The sequence below is a fragment of the Haplochromis burtoni genome, unplaced genomic scaffold (assembly GCF_018398535.1).
Source record: "Haplochromis burtoni strain Fernald_Lab_line unplaced genomic scaffold, NCSU_Asbu1 Contig_106, whole genome shotgun sequence".
NCBI lineage: Eukaryota > Metazoa > Chordata > Actinopteri > Cichliformes > Cichlidae > Haplochromis > Haplochromis burtoni.
In genome coordinates, this window is record NW_024582467.1 from 1,806,411 (window position 1) to 1,827,728 (window position 21,318).

Sequence of the window (21,318 nt, forward strand, 5' to 3'; positions counted from 1 at the left end):
TTAATGGCAAAATCTGGAAGAAGGAGTGGGTTCTGCATTTTGATTGGACCTGATTTGGCAGATTATCAGAGGAATGATTTGAACTAAAACACTGTACACCCTCTTGTGAGAATACTAACCTGCAGGCTTGAAGTGTTTTAGTCACTTTAGAAGGCTTTGCTGTCCTTAACACCAACAAACCAGACTTCTGGTCTGATTTGTGGTAACATTTCAGTGCATCGCTTGTACTGCACTGTGCTGTCCCTGCCAGCCAGAGAGATGTACCGCGGCCAGTCGAGGTCTTGTAATTGTCGAGCTGTGACGCACCGATGTAGTCTGTGTGCTGTTTATTGCTAATCTCACACGTCAAAGTCAGGAGAGCCTCTAACAAGGAGGAGTGCACCACTCGCTACTGATCCCGGCTCTGTAGATGCACTGATGAAGCAGCAGGACATGACTGACACAGGAAACGACAAAGGCTTTAATAAGGTTGTAACAATTCTGACTCGGAGACGGAAACGTCAACACGAATGTTTGCTGCTGCTGTTAATGCCGAGTTAAAGACTCGAAGGTGACATTAACATCCTGCTGGTAGCTTTAATTCATTTTAAGACTTTTTTTAAATGCAGGATTTTTTGACATCTCTAAAGATTATTCACATGATGAGTAATCTGGATATACATGAGAATAATGTTTATTTTTTTGTTCATCTATTTCTGATTAAGTGATCATGCCTGCAGTAAAAAACATATTTATCGAACGTATGTTTGTTTTAAAGGCAAAGCAGGAATTAAAATGGGTAAAACCGGTTTGAGCAAGCTTACTTACTAAAACTCTTACTTATGATCCAAAGCAAGGTGACAATTAGAGGCAGCCAGCGTTTTACCTCTGATGAAACTAACAGCACATTAGTCATTGCAGTGACTCACGAGAGCCTCCCTTCATGAGTCAAGGCCATATTGTGCAAGCCTGCTTTTCCTTTAGTGTCTCAGAAGAATCAGACTGATCCACCTAATATTGAAATTAACTGGTCATGTGAGCATGAGGTTACATGGACTAACCCCAACAAAAATGACTTGGTGTGTACAGAAAAAAACCAACAAAGAAAACTACTGACAAATATTGTGTGTGTCTGTGTTTTGAACTGTGCGTGTGTGTGTGTGTATACATATATGCGTGTGTGTTTCAGCACCAGGAGCAGGGGCAGCTGCAGGAGTGTGTGTCAGCTGTCAGAGTGTGTCTGACTCGGCTAGACCACGTTATAAAGGTCCATGAAACAAACCAGCCTCCCATCACGCCCCTCCTCCTGTCGCCATTCTTTGCTCTTCTTCTTCTTCTTCCTTCTTTTCCTCATCACTGTTCTTCCTTTCTGTCTCTTCTTCTCTTCACCCTAAATTTGTCATCCTCTCTATCTTTGCCTCTGATCTTTTGTTCTGTTAGGCTGGTGTTGGCTCACTACTGATCCAGCTGGCTAGCTGTGCTGCTGTAGTTAAAGGAACAGTTCAGCCCAGAATCAAAGTTGGTCTGAGTTGCGCCGTTTTTGGAGATGATCGATGACTCTTTAATAAAATGAAACTAAATGAAACTCACCTTTTGAAAAGCAAAAACCTGCAGGTTTAGATCTCACCCTGGGTCAGCCACACCTGAATCAAAGGATTCGTTCATTACCAGGCCTCCGGAGAACTTCAAGTAATTTAGCCATTTAAATCAGCTTTGTTGGATCAAGGACACATCTTGATGCAGGACACCGGCCCTTGAGGCCTGTTGTCCCCCCAGCCCTGACATACAGGGTTTCCAGAATTTCTTACTACACCTGCCGGCTTGGTGGACGCAGTCAGCAGTAAACTATGTAGATTTCTTCAATTAGCTAACAGGACGGACAATCCTCACACAGGCACACATCACTGGGTCATGCCTGTCATGGGTCTTTGAATCTGGATGTCCTTGCTCTCACTAACTAGTTTTTTTGATATAACTTCTTAATTATAATAATATAAAAAACAAAACAGAAAGTAAACACCTGTAGATTAATGCATAGATGATGATTGTAACTATGCAACTCACACCAAGACAATATAGACTAGAGAGCGCTACACACCGGGTGAAATGGGTGTATCCATGATGATAAATTATGGTGAAATGTCCCTTCACTACAGCAGGTATATTACTTTAGGTGACTTTATGCTGTTGCTATGCTGGGATTTACTAGATTACAGATGCTATACTGTAATCCTAAAGCCTGCGTGCTACCAAATTATGTTTCAGCCAGACACGTAGAAGGTACTAGAAGTTAACCAGCCTAATGTGGCAATAAACTAGACCTGATCTGGACAAACGTTTGTGTTTTTGTGTGTGTTTGTGTGTGTGTGTGGTCTCTGTTGTTTCGTGTATCCTCCACTTCCTGTTTGAGGTGATGTGGAGGTTTCTGTCTTCACATTTGTAGTTCGGCTCGTTGTGTCTCTCGATTGCTCGTTTCTGGAGGTTTCCTCACATCGGTTGTTTGGCTGAAACACGACAGCTGCCTTGTGTTGTTGTTATAGTAACAGAGTGTGTTCTAATGGCACAGCTGGTTGTCATGACTACACAGAACTGCCCCTTCCACAGTTGCATCCCTTCACTTCCCTTCAATCCCCCTCCCTCCCATACTTTTTTTTTTTTACCTCTAACCCATCCCACGAACATACTGTGCGCCGTGCAAGCTCCGCCCCACCACCATGACCAGAGCCCTCTATTACGGGCCGGGTCTGTTTCCAAGTCACATCCCTTCCCACGTACTGATAACATATAGAAAAGTTTGTTTTTTAATCATACTCGGACAGAAACACAAGTTGCAGGGACTTGAGTGCAGGCAGCTGGTCCCCCACATCACCACCATTTCCTTTTTACGGCCTATCTGATTCTGGGGCAGAGCAGAGACGCTATTCTTGGACACCTCGTGGTCCTTTAAGAAGAGAGGTGGGGACGTGCCTGAAACACCTGAACTTAAGAAGTAATTTCTACCACTCGTATCGGCAGTCTTATCTTTTCAGCTGTGATCATTAAATCGACAGCTTCTCTTTCACACTCTGCGCTCCCTTCACAACATCAGCATCACACTCGTAGGTGATGAACAGTATGTGCATTCAAAGGCTTGTTCCAGGAAAATCAGAGAAGCAGTGGAGATAAAATAATGTCACCTGAGCAGTAACAATAAAACAGGATTCTATAAGGACAAATGTTCCTTGCCTCACTTCCTTGTTGTGTAATAACTGTTACACAGTGGTGTAAAGTGAGTGCATTTTTAGTTGCGATGAAATATATTGAGCCTATTTCACATCTTCACTTATTTGTGTTAAGTCTGCAGCATCAGAACATCCTGATAAATTCACAGAGGAAGTTCAAAACTAGCTTGAACTGAATAAAGGGAAACTCCACGAGAAAGAACCCTCAAGAACACAAACTGAGGACACTTTTATGATGTGTCACTGTATCTCTATATATACAGATCATACAGAGGGAGCCTTTTGTTTCCCATCAGCTGAGCCTTTCAGATTCTGATTGAATTTGCAGGGTGTGGTTGCTGTGTAAACAGAAATAATTCTCTCCTAGAGGTCAGGGAAACGTCTGCTCTGCCCTGACTTTCCTCTGGGAGTTTCTAGACTCAGGCACTCACCTGCAGTCTTACTGAATAAAACATTAATTCCACTTAATACATTTTTAGTGGAATGAGGATTATCCAAAGTGTAACGATTGGTGATCGATGTGTCACTAGTCCATAGGTGACGTCATGGTAACCATTGCCTTGTTAACCTTTCTGTCACTTGGCTGTTCTGAGTGACTTACACTGAGTCTCGAGGAGAGACGCTGCCAGGTGTAGATATAAAGGTAATGCATGACATCCTAAACTTTGGATCAAATCTGTTTATGGTCATGATCAAAAGCAGCAGCCGCCATCGCTCCACAAAAAGCCTTTCATGAAGAGTTGGATGATCTGTGCTTTCCATTGCACATCAGCTCAGAAAGCCGTAAGCCCCGACGTCAGTGTCTTCAGGTTCTCTGTGACATGTGATGTTCTAGTTCGAGTGCAGTGACTGGTTAAAAGAAATGAGACTTCCCTAACAGAAGGCTTCAGTTTAGCGTCCTGCCTCGTCCGTTTTAGATTAAACTAGCAAGACTACCAAAGTAAAGGGGCGGAGCTTGCCTCGCTCACCTGACTAATACAAACGTGCTGCTACTGCCGGTGTTGGTGTTCTTGTTTGTTGTCGTTGGACGCCCTTAGCAACCAGCCCTGTGACCCCACTTCCTCCTCATCGCTTGTTCCTTCCTGTATCCCGTGATGCTTTGCAGGAGCTGAGGGAGATCCACACCCGGCAGCAGAGACAGAAACAGAAGGAACTGGAGGGAGACACACACACACAGACACACACACAGTCTCACATACACACCCCGAGCGAGAGGAAGTCCGCTGAGCTGCAGGAGGGCAGGTAAGAGTCAAGTGGAGATGATGCAGTACCAGAAAAATGCAAAAGTCAGTCACTCAGCAGCCATCTGGGCCATTTTTTCTGTGGTTGTTTTGAAGCATTATACAAATTAACTTTAATTTGAGTGGTTAAAATTGTATTTATGGAATTGCTTCTCAAATCCAGTTTAAAAACTGCTGGAAAGTTTCGCTGAACTTGCCCCAAAATCAGAGTTTTAAAACTTGTTTTAATGATCTTATTACACAGGTTGTCATCAGAGGAAGGTGCCGCCTGGAAGGAGGAAGCAGGAGGCTCTGCTCCACAAGCTCCAAGCCCCGCCTCCGTTCCTGCATCCCACGCATGGCTAAACAGAGTGACGCAGGAAGAGGAGGAGAGGAAAAGGAGAGGGATGGAGGAGGAGCAAGAGGTCAGGAAGGGAGCAGGATCGACAGAAGAGAAGGAGGACGAGGGAAGAGGCAAGAAGGAAATGCAGGACAAACTAAACAAGCTTTTCAGCCAGCCGGCTGACCCCTGGGCGTCAGCAGGTGTGTTAACACGTGCACTTAGTGCTTTGGCCACCGGCGTGTTGCTTATGTGAAATCCTTTTTTGTATTCATGTAGGAGGATGACAGATGTCTGCTAAATAATGCGTAACATGCAAATAAAATGTCACTATTTCACTGACTTCGAACTGGAGCTCAGACCTCAGCATGTCCCATAACTGTCACATAATTCAGTTAAAAATGTTCCAAAATGACACAAACACCAAACTCACAGTGTGGAGGTTCAGTTCCTCTGCTTGAGTTAACTGAGATGACACCCAGCAGGTGTCGGTATCCACCTGTATGTCACACGCGGTTGTTATGTAAGTGGAAACTATCCATAGACACGCAAGCTGGGTTTTCACTGGTCTATAAACACGACATCTTCTCAGCTGATTTGGGGTATTTTAAATTTACACTGTATGAGAAGAGACTCAATTTTGGAGTCAGCCTCAAGTGGCAGCTACAGGAACTGCGGCTTTTGCCACTTCTGACAACTCGGCTCCGTGATGACGAATTTCTTTTTAGCCCTTTGAGACTGTGACATCAAAAACCCATTGACTTAATCATTCAAAAAACCTGTGTGCCCTGGTAGGTGTTTTTAAAAAAAGCAGAAAAGCTTCTTTTATATTTCAGGAGAGAAACGAGTGCACATAAACACACTGAACTCTGAATTTAGTGCTAAAGACCTAATTCCTGTCTAGCAGGAAGTGCTTCACTATAAAGCCTTTTCATTTGCTCAGCAGTGATCTATTCTCTCTTACTAATAGTTTTATTTTTCTGCTTAGTCACAGTGGAAAAAGCTCCAGGTCCCAGTTTATTTGACCAGAAGGCTTCAGCCAGCGCCTTCGACCAGCAGCAGCAGCCGGTGAAGGTGGTGTACTACAGGGCTCTGTATCCGTTCGACGCTCGTAGCCATGATGAGATCAGTATCACTCCCGGAGATGTTATTATGGTATGTAGTTTGCAGAAAAAGCTGCTCTCTCAGATGAATTCAGCTAAGCTCACTACAGTCAGTGATGGTCACGTAAAGGACTTCCACACACGTGTCTTATTGCCTGTGTTGTATTTGTTTGTGTTTTATTCTTTCTGAAGGGTGTGTGTGTGGCTGTGCGGTGTGTGTATTAACGTTTTCCTCTCTCCTCTGCTGTGCAAACTGAAGGTGAAGGGGGAATGGGTAAGTTCTTGCCCCCCCCCCACCCGCCCAGTGATGTGCCTCCACCAATCACAAGCCAGAAACGCTTTCATCTCATGTCGCCTCCATGTTCATTCATTTTCAGTGGATGAATGTTTGTGGTTTTTGTTTGTTTAGTTTTTGTTTTAAGTTATTGCAGTCAGATCTGTAATGTCGTGCTATTTTTAGTTAGTGTGGAAACCTGTGAGTGTGCTTAACTATCAGCCAAAGACTGGTGACTACAGCACAGAGGCTATTTTAATTCCCACATAATTAAACTAAACAAATAAAATATCCCAGCTTGCAGTTTTCCATTTTTCATGTAAACATATCACATTATTCCGTCCCACTTCCCTGTCACCATTTTAAGGAGGGAAAACAGAGGAAATATACTTTTTAGCTTGTAGCCACATTTCAGTGAGATGTTACGTATTGCAGTGTCGTTTCTGACAGATTGGGGTTGGGACCATGAGGAACAGGGGGGTTACTGTTTAAAATGGAGGTTTCAAATTTATAAAGTGCATTAAAAAAAACTCATACTTGTTTTATTTTTGCCCAATTTGACATTGTCTCCTTGTGCATCTCTGTAAAGCTTCTAGCACTCCTCCTACCTTTAGATTGGTCACTAGGAGCTTGTTTCTACCAACTGCATCCTCACGTGTTTCAGTACAGCAGCAAATTTAATACATTCTGGTAGAGGGAGCCGAATCTGAGACGTAGGACTGTGAGTGAGCAAAGACTGTGCTGGTGTGGCCAAGAAGTCAAAAAAAGATTTAGTTTAGCTGCTAAAACCTGCATGGATTCAATTTTTCATCTGTATTTAATACAGGAATACTTTTTAATGGCTCTGTGGGTTTTTTTCTTATATTTATGGCAAATATCCTAAAATTTACAGATGTAGTTAATTGTGGTTTTCAGCTATGGTTTACCTGTTAAAAATCCACCTCAAGGCCACCGTAGCAGTAAACCTGTTCTGTCTGTCTGTATGTTAAAATACATGCCTGCCCATGGTGCACTGCTCTGTTTGAGGATATCCTAATGTCAGAGCTGCACAAGGATGCTTAGGAGCCAAATTTAAATCAGGTGTTGTTTTCGGGCAGAGTCGTGGGACTTTTTGCGCCTCGTGTTGTTTTTTGCATCATTTGTCCACTAATCAGGATCTGATCAGCTGCTGCCGTTTCCACCGTTGTTATTGTTTGCGCCACTCCCACCATGAACATGACACGTGCATCTCTATCCCTTGCGTGCCATGAGAGCTGTCCTAATCCTGTCCCTGTGCTCTGATAGGTCGATGAGTCGCAAACAGGTGAGCCCGGTTGGCTGGGGGGTGAGCTCAGAGGGCGGACCGGTTGGTTTCCTGCCAATTATGCAGAGCGTATACCTGACAGTGAAGCGCCAATCACGCTGCGCTCCACAGTCTCAGCCACAACCTCCTCAACCCAGCAGCCGATGACTACGCCCCCTCCCGCCCCAGGACACACCGCCTCCTCCACCACATCCTCTTCTAACAGCAACTGGGCGGACTTCAGCACAACGTAAGTGCCATTAAAGTCCGATTCGCTGACATTTGACGATTTGTTTGTCCATTACTGACCCACAGACACGTCAGTCACATCATATTAATATGCATGCTTGCAATATTTCCAGCTGGCCCTCAAACACAACCAGCCAATCAGACAGCGAGGGCTGGGACGCGTGGCCCACCTCTTCGGCCAGTCAGAATCCATCTCTGAGCGTTCCCTCGGCACAGCTGCGGCAACGCTCTGCCTTCACTCCCGCCACCATGACGACGGGTTCCTCTCCGTCTCCCGTACTGGGACAGGTAACGACAGAAACAATATTTCTCTGGTTTTGCATCTCTTTCTGCTGAGAGTAACGGCTGTGATTCTCTGGGTTTCTCAGGGAGAGAAGGTCGAGGGTCTTCAGGCTCAGGCCTTGTATCCCTGGAGAGCCAAGAAGGAGAACCACCTAAACTTCAACAAAAACGAGGTAGAGATCTCCTGATTACTAATTTCTTTCTCTTTTTGTTGCGTTTTAATTGTAATAACTGAACTTTTTATTTGATGCAGATAATAACAGTGCTGGAGCAGCAGGACATGTGGTGGTTGGGTGAACTGCAGACCGGACAAAGAGGCTGGTTCCCCAAAAGTTACGTGAAGCTCATCTCCGCCACCATGACGGCTCCCCCTGGTGTTCCAGCAACAGCAGCACGCAGCAAAAACACTAAGTACGTCAAAAAGCTTGGAGGTTTTTCCTGACACAAAGCACAGTTTAAACAAGCTGTTATGTTGTGACACTGGGTGCTTAAAGTGGGCAAGACACCCAAAGTACAAGGGGACCTGCTGACTTTGCTCACATAAAAAAAGAAGAATTATTTCATGTATTTAATGATTTTTTTTTCTTATCTCTTTGTCTCTCCCAGTGAAACAGGAGCATCGGAAAGCCCGCCCAATGGAAAACGCCCCTCCCCCTCCCCCACAAAGCCTTCAGAGTCGGGTGAAGGTAACGAACGCAAATGTGGGCGAGTTTGCTGAAACGTCAGCGAGCTTCTCGTCACTCACTCTGTCTGCATGCTTTCATACAGAATACGTGGCCATGTACACCTACGAGAGCAATGAACAGGGGGACCTGAGTTTCCAGCAAGGGGACATCGTCGTGGTGACGAGGAAAGAAGGCGATTGGTGGACAGGGATGGTCGGAGGAAAGACTGGAGTCTTTCCATCCAACTACGTCAAACCACGGGACTCCACATCAGAGGTGAGAGCTCATTTTGAACAAATTCGGGGAAGAATAGAAGATCTTCAGGTAAATATTTCTAATCACTGTGACTCTGAATCTTTGCCCACAGTCACTGGGAACAGCAGGGAAGACAGGAAGCCTTGGGAAGAAACCAGGTAGGCCTGTAATGTTACCAAAATGCACTTTTCCTGTTTTCCTCAGAATACCAAACTGAGTTTCCTTAAAAAAAGTGTCAAACTGACCAGTAAATATCTTAATTCACTCTTCGTTGTCCTTGTGCCAGTTGAAGTTAAAGCCATGTGGAAGAGAACTTGTCTGATTTAAACCTTCAAAATAAAACTCACATAGACCAGGTGTCAGAGACTAAAAGAAGAAAAAAAGAAAAACCCTCATCATCTTCTTCCTGTTCCTGTTCAGAGATCGCTCAGGTGATCGCCCCCTACAATGCTACAGGAGCAGAGCAGCTGACTTTAGCCCCAGGACAGCTCATCCTCATCAGGAAGAAGAACCCAGGGGGCTGGTGGGAGGGCGAGCTCCAGGTACACAAGACACAACCGTCACTTAATCTCTGCCTGACACAGTGTAATGAGGTAGAGAAGGATAGGTATGATGGGAAACGCTGACATGGATTAAATGAGACACAAATATTCACCAGATAACTGAGGATTTTTTTAAATCTGTATCATTTTATTTACAGAACAAAGCTAAAGGAATTACCTGCTGTATTTTGTCATTATGTACATAATGTGTTTTACATATTGGTTTGTGACTGATGGCGTCCTTTGATTTTATTGGTCCAGGCTCGAGGGAAAAAGCGCCAGATTGGTTGGTTTCCAGCCAATTATGTGAAGTTGCTGAGTCCCAGCACCAGCAAGACGACGCCCACAGAGCCCACACCTCCTAAATTGGCCCCTGCCAGCACAGGTACATCCACACACAAAGAACACACAGAAAAATCTACACACTTTACCACAACACCTACAGAGGCCCTTCAGTCCATTGTGAAACGTGCTGAAGAAGAAGAGGTGCACCTTTTTTAAAAAGGCTTTGCATTCTCTCTACTGGCCAGCAGGGGGCAGCTCCTGTGGCTGTAAAAGGGATTTAACTTGTATACAAGTCTATGGGACCCCAGACCTCAGTTTCCTGAAGCGTTCATGGTATTTGTGCCTAGTTTGAAGTCTAATATACCAGAGTTTTTGTTTTTGACCCCATGTAGAGTAAAATAATTGGTATTGTCGGGTAGTTTGTATTTTGGATGCAGCCAATCTTGCAGCTTTTGTGTGCAACCAAATGGACTTAAAGAGACACAGTTCAGCAGATTTGATGCTGTTAATAATTATTGAGTGTCAGAACGTGAAGAATCCAGAAAGACCCGGACACTAATAATCTGTCCCTGTTCCCCGTCTCTGGTCCTGAAGCTCTGTGTCAGGTGATCGGCATGTATGACTACGTGGCGCAGAACGACGACGAGCTGGCCTTCCAGAAGGGTCAGGTGATCACAGTGCTCAACAAAGACGACTGTGATTGGTGGAAAGGAGAGCTCAATGGGAGGGAGGGTCTGTTTCCTAGCAACTACGTCAAACTCACCACAGATACTGACCCAAGCACGCAGTGTGAGTACCACAAACACACACACACACTTCCTGCGTGGAACATATACAGACGTACTAACCGACTCCCAATGTGAATACAAAGTAGTGTAACACACTAAAACGAACTCTCCCACACACACACTCTCTACACACACACACAGCCCAGAGCCAGGTGTGGAGATGCTGTCCCTCTCTCAGTCTTTGATTGACCTCCCCGGGCTGATTTGACCTCTCACCTTTCACCTTGACACTCCTTTGGGCCTCTTTGATAACCTCCCAGTCATACACCACCTCTGAGTGGTGTGTGTGTGTGTTTGTATGTGCATGCGTGCGTGCGTGTGTGTGTGTGTATTTGCATGTATTAGTGTGCAAGTGTCCCCTCTTCCCTGCATGTGTCCCTTCAGCATGATCCACCATAGACGTAGAGTTTCTAGAGCGGAGCAGAGAGATGTTGGCAGTAAACAGACTGTGTCTGTGTACAGGCAGGGTTCTCAAAGTGAGGCTCGTGGACTAGTGGTGGACCGAAGTTTAGGTCAAGCCACATAGATAAAAAACGAAACAAAAACCAAGGCAGCATTTCTCCTTAATATTGATCCTTGGATCGAGCCAACTGAGCAGACTGAACCTGTTGAACTTGAGTAGAGCAGAGCTGATGTAAAGTAACGAAAAGTCACTTTGGTAATGGTAAAAAACCAAAACAAAACATTATAAAAACCATCAAATACTCATCAGATTTTAGCCCCGCTCTGTCCCAGTATGCATAATGGTGCCAGGGATCGATGATGGTCAAAGCGAACTGCGATACGTCAACAATTAAAGTGATTTTTATCTGTTTTCCTTGTTGATCCATTAAGTTTTTATTATTGTGAGATTCATAACAGTCTGTTTCACAGTCGTTTCACTTTCATCGTCTACAAACAACCAACACATGTATCATATACCTGTGCACATGTGTGTTGCAAATATCAAATGACAACAAGAGCAGGAGAAGAATATTTCTTACTGTTGGATTGATTTTTAAAATCTGAGTTTAATGTAAATCTTGTTCCCAGCCACCCACCCCGGGTGTTTATTTTAGGGGAAAAACACATCTGTGTGTGGGGAGGGTGAGATATTTAAGCTAGAGAAAAAAATCAAACTGGTCTAAGTCAAAAACTTAAAGAGCCTTCACTAATGAAGGTCGGCTAAATCAGGTTTTTTGTGCTTGTTTGAGCCACAACTTACTGCCACCTACAGTGAAGCCACATGGGGCAACACAACGACTGGACTTTTTGGATGAGCTGCATACATCTACATATTAACTAGAAGTTAATAATAACAAGTTTATAAAATCGTGTTTTCCTGAGTGAGTATTTGGATCAGTTACAGCTTCGAACCGTAACACAACCTCAGTACTCAAAATTCAGAATTTCATGTTTAGAAATCCAAAATTAAATTTATTGTGGCTTCAAATGAAAACAGTAAAAACCGTCACCGATTCCTGTGGTTGGTGTTGAAGAGCGAAAATAAAATAATTACATTTTTTAAACTCTGATCTCTGTAAATGTGAATTTTATAGAGAGAAAAGGTTCATCCGTTAAGCTGCTGGTTACTGTTTACTGCACATGTAAGTGTGACAGGTCCACATATAACACAAACTAAGAGTCTGTGTCCAGTTTTTAATAGAAATCTGTGAATTTTCTGGTTCTTTCTTCTATTTGAAAATAAATAATAACAATAATAATAAATACAGTGATGACAGTATTTCTAAATGATTGCAGTAGTGGGGATTATGGCTGGTCTTTAAAACGTTACACAAACCAAACGATCTCCTGCCGACTCGCCTCGCTGCCCGCTGTAGCTCCTCTGTTTCTATGCTGGGTTAGACCACGCCTCCACACTCTCCGCCTTGCTGCACGCTCCACCCACCTAGCGGCCCGACTGGTTGTTGTTGCTGTTGTTCTTGTTGTTGTTTTGTTTAGTTGTTTTTGTTGATGTTTGTTGTTGTCGTCCTCTCTCTAGGATCATATCATTACCCAGAACCCCCCTCTCCTCAAAGCCCTCAAAGAGACCCACTAGGCCACGCCCACTAGGCCACTCAACCAATGGGACAGCAGCAAGAGGTCACATGACCCGGAAATGGCGACTCTCCACCAGTAGAAGCCAGAGAGAGAGAGAGACAGACAGACAGACAAACAGACTGTAACGTTAAAGCGCCCTCTGCTGGCGAGATCTCTGACTGGACTTGGCCAAACTCTGTTTATCTGAGGCTCTGGCTGCACACAGCACTGTTCAGCAGGAGGGAGATCAGTAGTCAGGACTCCTCTCCTCCTCTTAAACTCTTCTTCCTCTTCTTCTTCTTCTTCTTCTCTTCCTGTTTTATCCGTTCCGAGATGCTTAGATAAGGAGGGAAGGGAGAAAGGAGGAGACTATTGATCTCCTTTTATCCAAGACTGGACTGATGAACATGTTTTTGACTGGATCACAGTGACTGTAAACACACACACACACACACACACACCGTGCTAGCGTGGTAAAGTGGATAGTGGGTCGTTTTGTGGCTTTATGGGAGACTCTCATTAGAATCAGTCGCTCAGCTCATCCTCCCTCCTCATTCCTCTTTCTAAATTATTTTTTAACCTCGCTCCCATTGGTTCCAAAGCCTGTCAGTCAGAAACGCTGTCTCCACCTCCCTCACTAACCCCTCCCCCTCCCACAGCTTCACAGAAAGACCCACTATCTGCTGGAGGACAAGTCTCAATGTCAGAGTCTTTAACTCTTCTCTCCTCAACGCCAAAGACGCCTTCCAGCTTCCTGTTTCCTCGTCTCCTTCCTTCCCTTCCCCTGCTCTAAAGGAGACGGGAGAGGAGAGGAAGCGAGGCAGTATTGAGATGCGTCCCAGCAGCAGTTACAGGCCAAGTTTCAATCCTCGCTGCTGCTTCCTTCTGCTAGTTTGCCCTCCTTTCACTTTGTGTAGGGAAGGAGGCATAAAAGGAAGCGAGCAGCTGGAATTAAAAAAAAAAAAAAGCCGTGCTGCTTAGCTAACACACACACACACACACACACACACACACACACACACACACACACACACACACACACACACACGTTTTTATCCGTTGTAGTTTAACATATGAATATGTATTAACTTTAAATGTTTGTTCCGTTGTTTTTGTTTACATGTTTACTGTTTTGTCTGTTGCTACCATGATGATGGGATGTCATATATATGAGGAAAATGAGGAAAACTGATATCACACACAGAGGGGCGGGGCTTTTAGCTAAAAAAAAAAAAGGCTTGTATCTTTCAGTCATTCCAGTTAAAAGAGCAGTTTGAAATTCAGCCTCCGCGTTAAAATAATCTCGTAACCTCGTGAGTGAAACTCCAGATTAAACCTCCAAAATCTGGTGTGATCGTTTTGAGTGGCCTCATATTTACAGATATCATCTCATTTTCTCAGTCAGAAAACTACAAATATTCCTCCAACAGTCGTTTAGCTGACGTTTAATGTCACAAATTAGCATTATTTTAAATTTATAGAAGTATATTTGTCCCACTGCATTGCACCAAAGTCTGTTAGCTTAATGTCAACCATACTTTATGTGAAAAACAGCTGATTTTAAAGTTTTGCTTCCCGTTTTCCCGACTGCACCATCATTACAAAAATAAATCAGAGTTAAGGAAGGGAAAGTGAAGTGTACGGAGCTCCTGGAGTCTCACAGCGTTTAAGTACTTTACCTCCTGCTTGTGGGATATTTGAATCTTTTGTGAACACAATATTTATCTTTCACAATGAGTTACTTTGCACTTCAGCTCTTAACTGTTTGAAAGCCTACAAGGAGTAACCTCAGCAAACTGTTTTTATTGAAATATACCAACAACAATAAATGTCATTGTATGGGAGAATCTTGTGCGCGCAATTTAAACTTTCTCCACACAATTCATTTAATTGTGGTGCAATTTTTGTGCACACATTTTATCCTTACTGTATGAACGCATTATTCAAATGTCGTGTGATGAATTCATTGAAATCTTTTCCTTATGAGTTATTTATCGCGTGTGGATCGTTTGCTATAAATTCACTTGTGTGTCTCGAGTGTGCAGCTTCACTCACACAACTCTGATAATCAGGTTTTGGTTTGATCACACTGAAATCACACACGTGAAAACTTGTGCGGACAAGATTTTGTCTCTTCAGTGGCTTCAGGGGCTCCGCAGACTTGCGACATTTTCACCGAGCATTAAAAAGCAAATCGTCTGCTCCGATGCACAGGAGCAGACGAAGCTGCCTTCCTGTGGCTTTATTTCCCACAGCCCGCCGTGTTTTTTCCTGGGCATCACACACGAGCCACGGTTGTTCCGCTAAAACGTCGTTATCTCAATAATTACCTCCTGAAAGCATCGTTCTCCTCGTGTCATTTTACCAAGTTAGCATCGTCAGAGGACATTACAGAAACGAACGCAGAGACCTCCGGCCTCGCCCCGCCTTCCCCTCTGTTTGTTGGCATAGCAACAGACTAGTATTAAGAGAATAGGGGTTGCCATATTAGATTTTTATTTCAGTTTGTTGATGACAGTATTGGGATTTTAATGTTTACCCTCAGAAACAAATAATGAAAGAAATGATTGTTAAACTACGCAACTTTTTATACAATGAGCAATACAGTCATTATAATTATTGTTATAATTACCCTGCTTGGATCCCATTGGCTCCTCAGTGTGTCAGTGTTGGAGCTAAAGCTCTCTGATTGGTTCATGAGTCCAGACCGTTGATGTTTTAACAAATCTGGTTTCTTTTGGGAGCTTTTTTTTTTTTCTTTTCTGTTTTTTTAATAACAGCTGCTTGTTTTCGGGGTCCGAGGGGAAGTTTGGTAACCGATGGTCGAGACTTCTTTCAGTCAGAGTTTTACATGAGATCAGAGACCCGTCCGGACCAGGGCCGCGCTCCACGTCTGCCCGTTGTCATTCTGTCCTCATCACTTTGCAGCGCTGCGGGTTAGTTTGCGCTGCAGCTCAAAGACGCTGAAGCCTGGCTCTGATCTGGTCCGGCGTGTTCAAAGAGATAAATCTGTGTATGCTCTTTACATAATCTGATGAATGGTAATGGTGATGCTTCGTATAAATATAAATAGTAATCTGATGAATGAGTGAATAAATGAATGAGTGAATTAACAGCCAAGCCAAATGTAACCAGACTGCACTCTGTGTCGGTGTTAATGAGTGAGTGAAAATAAAGCGCGAATGATCAAACAGATTCATAAAGTATTAAAAAAGGAGAAGAAGAAGGTGATGCTGGTGAATGAAATGTACAGAATGCTAGCACAGAGCTGATAAAGAGAAATAGCCAGGATTTTATTTTGGTGGTGAATCTGACTGCTCCTGATGATTAAACGCTCTGAGACAGACTGCAGCGACTGGCCTTGTTACTCATTCTTTCTCACACACACAAACACACACACAGCGAGTAACACCTGTCTTTTAATAATACAAATATTTCATTTCATTCCCTTGGCTTTGTTGTTCCTGTATCTTAAAGGTTTCCAACCCCATGATTTACACTCTGGAATAATCCTAATGCTAATTTATCTTCCACTGGGCTTTGGTGGAGCCCATAATTCATCCATTTTCTGCTATTGCTCACTCCAGAACCTCCAAATCCACAATTTTCACCGTGCATTAACCAAAACAACAAAAGCTGAATTTTAACTCATTTCTTCTGATTGGCTGCCCCTCGCAAATATGGTTTGAAAAGCAGGTTGGCGGGGCTTCTGTGCTCAAACTCCAGCCATGTCCCCAAGATGACCACAATGGGGTATCCCCTCTTTATGACATCACACACATTCACGAGTAGAGCTTAGATTAAGGGGTGTCCAACTCCAGGCCTCAAGGGCCGGTGTCCTGCAGGTTTTAGATGTGCCCTTCATACATCTGATTTAAATGACTAAGTTCTCCAGAGGCCTGGTAATGAACTAATCATGGCTGACCCAGGGTGAGATCTAAAACCTGCAGGACACCGGCCCTTGAGCCCTGGAGTTGGACACCCCTGGCTTAGATTATCAGACCTGATCCTTTAAAGCTGAACATATTTAAAGTTAACAGCGTGCCTGGAAACAATAAATGTAACGGATTCATTGAACGCTTTTCTACTCAAGCACTCAAAAGTGCCTCGCTTACCCATCCATACAAGCTTTCTCTCTAGCATTCACACATATTCACACTCTGATGGGTCCATCGGAGAGTAACTTGGGGTTCAGTATCTTGCCCCAAGGACACTTTGGCATGCTGGCTGGAGCAGCTAGGGATCGATCTGATTAGCAGATGAACTGTTCTGCCTCCCGAGCTACACCCACCATCAATTTTAAACTTTTAACCCTTAAAGTTTGAGATTTTCAAAATAAATCCTCTCTGCTGTCCCTTCATCCTCTGTCTTAAAACCAACAGTTTGAGCTTCTCGTGCCACCAACTCTGCAGCTAATCAGAGTTATAAGGCTGTCTCCTGGCTTCTTGTGTACTTTGTTTGCCCTCTAGTGGCCAACAGTGGCAAAAGCACAAATTTGGACTACATGGTTTAAAAAAAAAAAACCAACACTGTCGTTTAACGTTGTGAAAACTATATCAAAACTCTAAGATTAGAAATGAGTGCTGTCAAATTACCATAATTTGATATAAATGGTCTCAAAAAGCAGCCCATGGTTACACACACTGACTCCCTCAGGTCTGTTACTGCAAATGCCTTTGAGTTGATCTCAGGTATGTATGTGCTGTTGCAGCTCGACAGGTTTTCTATGTTTGCTCCTTCCACATTTGAGGATGTTTGACTGACTGCTGGTGTGTGTGTGTGTGTGTCTGTGCGTGTGTGATGCTGCGTTTTCAGGGTGCGCTGACCTGCATCTGCTGGACATGCTGAGCCCCATGGAGAGGAAGAGGCAGGGGTACATCCACGAGCTGATTGTCACCGAGGAGAACTACGTCAACGACCTGCAGCTCGTCACGGAGGTAAACACACGGGGTCTCCTCCATCCTCCTGACTTTATCTGGGTATCAATTTCCAAGCATGTCTCAGTTTGTAAAGTGTATCTGGACATGAGAGGAGCATGGGCGGTAGGATGCACACATCAGAGAGACGTGGCACACATCTGGAACATTAGGAGGCCTGCACAAGGAGTGATTTTATGTAACACAGCATGTGCTCAGGATATAATTCTCTGGCTTTTCTCAGTAATAACAATGACTTTTATTTCAGGCATATGTGCAATTGTTGACAAACAACAACAAAAAAGTCAATAAAAGTAAATTAACAACAATAAATCCTGAATTAAATGGAGGAGAACACATTGAAGCGTTAGGCTTGTTACAAATTTAATCAAAAGCTTTATTTGAACACCTCTAAAAACAAAGTTAAAGTGACAGAAAGGCAAACGCAGAACACTCAGACTGTGGGTTTAAAGAGAGATAAAATACTAAAAAGGTTTTTAGCTTTAACATCCAGCAGTAACAACAACTCGCTGTGATTTCTCCAGAAAGTCTCATTTTATTTTATTGTTTTGGCTTTTTATCTTTCATCGATCACTCGTTTTTTGCCCATGAGCCAAATACAAACTCTTTTAACAGGAAGTAGACAGGACCAGTAATAAAAATAAAAAAAAGAATGGTCCTGATCGTCCGAGCCAAAGATGAAGACATAAACCCAAATTAAAGGCATGGGTTTATAAAAAACTCCTTTGAGTTTTAGCACAATGTTTTCCTCATTTAATGAGAAAGATCATTTATCAAACAGATCATAAAAAGTTTGAGAGTTTATCTGAGTTATTCTGTGCACATTACAGTTTCTCTGTTCAGTGAGTTTCATCACTCTCTGAAAATTTTTTGTCTTTAATATTTTATTTGATCTGAATATTCGAGGACCAGTACAAGCAGGAAATGATCGATTCCCTTGGTAAAATCACACAATCGTGTGTGTGTGTGTGTGTGTGTGTGTGTGTGCAGATTTTCCACAAACCTCTGCTGGAGTGCGAGCTGCTGACAGAGAAGGAGGTCGCCATGATCTTCGTGAACTGGAAGGAGCTCATCATGTGCAACATCAAACTGCTGAAGTAAACACACCAAGCTGTGAAACACACACACACACTGCGCATGCACTTACTCGACACAGAGACATTTGCATCTGGTGCACGTTTGACTTGCAAAACTCACCTTGTTCTATTTCCTCCTGTCAGACAGTCGCTGCAGTGTGTTTGTATCTGTGACGGTGAAACTTTTCCTCTGCAGGGCTCTGAGAGTGAGGAAGAAGATGTCGGGCGATCGGATGCCTGTGAAGATGATTGGTGACATCCTGACCAACCAGCTTCCTCACATGCAGCCGTACATCAGGTGCCGTCTGCCATCTCTCAGTCCTGAGTCGGCCTGCAGGGGGATCATCCCCTCAGTTTCGTGTCTTGTATGACTCTTTACGTGTTCTCGTGTTCAGGTTTTGCTCGTGTCAGCTGAACGGAGCCACGCTCATCCAACAGAAAACCGATGACAACCCCGAGATCAAAGACTTCCTCAAGGTACAGCGCTGTAGAGTGAACTGTGGGCAAGGTTTTAGCCCCTCGTCCCAAAGGAACCTGGATGGCTTTTATAGTGGGGTTTTATTTACTCATGCACGGTCCTGTCATGGTCCACGCAGACCTTCCCTCAGTTTGAAACCTTACTAAGAAAACTGGCAACTCAAACATACCTTTGTTCTTCCTGTTTTCTTTTTTTGTCCGATTGTTGTGTGGGTAATTTTAATGGACACTATAAATGTGGGAAAGTGTGGATGAATAATTGCAGAATAAAGATCTGATTTTCTCCAACTCCCTCACTCTCTGTGTGTCAGAGGTTAGCCATGGATCCCCGGTGTAAGGGAATGCCTCTGTCCAGCTTCCTGCTCAAACCTATGCAGAGAGTCACGCGCTACCCTCTCATTATCAAAAACGTACGCACAGTATCCACACACACATCGCACTCCCTCATATTCAGTCTGTTTTCTCAGTGTTTTGCTTTCTAGTTGATCTGTTTTTTTGTTTTTAGATTTTAGAAAATACTCCAGAGTCTCATCCAGATCACAGCCACCTGAAAGCAGCTCTGGAGAAAGCAGAGGAGCTGTGCTCGCAGGTGAGAACCCAACACGGGACGATGTCCACACTGCAGTGAAAGCCTCAAATGTGTTAGTCTAGAAATAAAGCTTCACACCTGTGTTATAGTTCAGTAGGTAACATAAAGCAGATGCCTGCATGCATATCCATGAGTATCATCCTGGTCGATGTTTCATCCGATCATGAAACATCGACCAGAAACTCTCAGACTGCAAAATCTTATATTCCAACTTTAACTACTATCAGAGTTTCAGGCTGTCAAAGTGCACGGGGTTGAAATTGTGTGGGGTTTTTTATTCATTCATATTGTTTGTTTGGGGGTTTTTTCAGCCTTTATAACTTCGTAAGTGCAGGAGACGCGCGCATTAAATGAAAATGTTTCATGTTTGGCTTCATGGAGGGCTTAAACCCGTCTCTCCGGGTTTGAAACCATTTTTTTATAGCTTTGCTGAAGTCAAAGACTGGATGGAAAAAGAAACAGATCCTAGAGAGGTCCAGAGGTTTTCCCAACAAGGCCAAAAATAACGTCTTACCCTGGTTTCAAATGTTGTTTATTCCTGAATTATCATTAAGTATGGTGTGAGAGACTCAGATTGTCTTCCTCCGGCTCAGGTAAACTTTGGCTCTGATCCTGGAGCTGGATGGGACTTCACTCAATGTGTTTTTGTGGGTTTTTCAGGTGAACGAGGGCGTCAGGGAGAAGGAGAACTCTGATCGCTTGGAGTGGATTCAGGCTCACGTTCAGTGTGAGGGCCTGTCAGAGGTACATCTTATCCTCCTGATGCCCTCTGAAAACAAGGCAACGTAAATTTATTTGTATTCGATCAGCAGACGACAGTTTGATAAACTCCTGTTTAACTTTTATATTCATAAAATGTTTTCTATTAACTCTGAAATCATAGCTCAGTCCTCTGAAGGATGATAAACATCCTGCGTCTTTCCAAGCCCGTCAGAAGGCCCACAGTTTAAGTGTTGAATCTTTACTTGAAAGTGGGTTAATTAGGAAATAATAGCAGTAATATCTGCCTGTGTATCCCTCAGCAACTGGTGTTTAACTCAGTCACCAACTGTCTGGGTCCCAGGAAGTTCCTCCACAGCGGGAAGCTGTTCAAAGCCAAAAGCAGCAAAGAGCTCTACGGCTTCCTGTTCAACGACTTCCTGCTGCTCACACAGGTGAGTCCTGCACCTCTGTACAGTTTACATGTTTAGTTTCTTGCCTTAAATCCATCTTTTATGTTGTACATGTCTGAATGTGGCTGGGCTGGTACTGACGTAGCATCTTTCTACTCAATTTAAAAAATGACCCTCACAGGTGACCAAACCTCTGGGCTCGTCAGGCTCGGACAAAGTCTTCTCTGCAAAGACGCACCTGCAGTACCGCATGTACAAGACGGTAAGACTACACAATCTCTTTCTCCAGAGAGACTCGCTGTTAAACCTGCCCTGGGTTATGTAGTGTGAGCTGGATAAACATGTCCTAACTAAGGTTTGTGTTCACTCTCAGCCAATCTTCCTAAATGAGGTGTTGGTGAAGCTGCCGACAGACCCGTCGGGAGACGAGCCTCTGTTCCACATCTCCCACATAGACCGAGTTTACACGCTGCGAGCCGAGAGCATCAACGAAAGGTGAGACGCTTCACGGTCCAGACTGAGCGAACAGGAAATGCCTGCAGTCAAACTCTCAAAGCTGAAAGTCACTCTTAATCTAGGATTAGTGGATTCGCTTTAAGTTTAGGTCTGTGAGTAATAACATG

At 43.8% G+C, this 21,318-nt stretch overlaps 1 protein-coding gene across 4 annotated transcripts in view; it reads left to right on the forward strand.

Annotated features, from left to right (window-relative positions):
• itsn1 (intersectin 1 (SH3 domain protein)) overlaps window positions 1-21,318 on the forward strand; it is a 50,197-nt gene that overhangs the window by 24,645 nt on the left and 4,234 nt on the right. For 2 of the 4 annotated variants that reach the window (XM_005944246.2, XM_014340710.2), the window contains 24 exons: window positions 4,306-4,442; window positions 4,686-4,963; window positions 5,749-5,915; window positions 6,123-6,137; window positions 7,422-7,669; window positions 7,782-7,956; window positions 8,037-8,123; window positions 8,204-8,361; window positions 8,557-8,636; window positions 8,719-8,891; window positions 8,983-9,028; window positions 9,291-9,412; window positions 9,674-9,797; window positions 10,292-10,486; window positions 17,320-17,441; window positions 18,432-18,538; window positions 18,714-18,815; window positions 18,913-18,994; window positions 19,306-19,404; window positions 19,500-19,583; window positions 20,244-20,327; window positions 20,606-20,737; window positions 20,877-20,957; window positions 21,069-21,190. In XM_005944246.2, coding sequence (XP_005944308.1) covers window positions 4,306-4,442; window positions 4,686-4,963; window positions 5,749-5,915; window positions 6,123-6,137; window positions 7,422-7,669; window positions 7,782-7,956; window positions 8,037-8,123; window positions 8,204-8,361; window positions 8,557-8,636; window positions 8,719-8,891; window positions 8,983-9,028; window positions 9,291-9,412; window positions 9,674-9,797; window positions 10,292-10,486; window positions 17,320-17,441; window positions 18,432-18,538; window positions 18,714-18,815; window positions 18,913-18,994; window positions 19,306-19,404; window positions 19,500-19,583; window positions 20,244-20,327; window positions 20,606-20,737; window positions 20,877-20,957; window positions 21,069-21,190 — 3,020 coding nt within the window. The remainder of the gene's footprint in view (window positions 1-4,305; window positions 4,443-4,685; window positions 4,964-5,748; window positions 5,916-6,122; window positions 6,138-7,421; window positions 7,670-7,781; window positions 7,957-8,036; window positions 8,124-8,203; window positions 8,362-8,556; window positions 8,637-8,718; window positions 8,892-8,982; window positions 9,029-9,290; window positions 9,413-9,673; window positions 9,798-10,291; window positions 10,487-17,319; window positions 17,442-18,431; window positions 18,539-18,713; window positions 18,816-18,912; window positions 18,995-19,305; window positions 19,405-19,499; window positions 19,584-20,243; window positions 20,328-20,605; window positions 20,738-20,876; window positions 20,958-21,068; window positions 21,191-21,318) is intronic. The other 2 variants (XM_014340709.2, XM_014340711.2) reach the window with 1 other exon arrangement.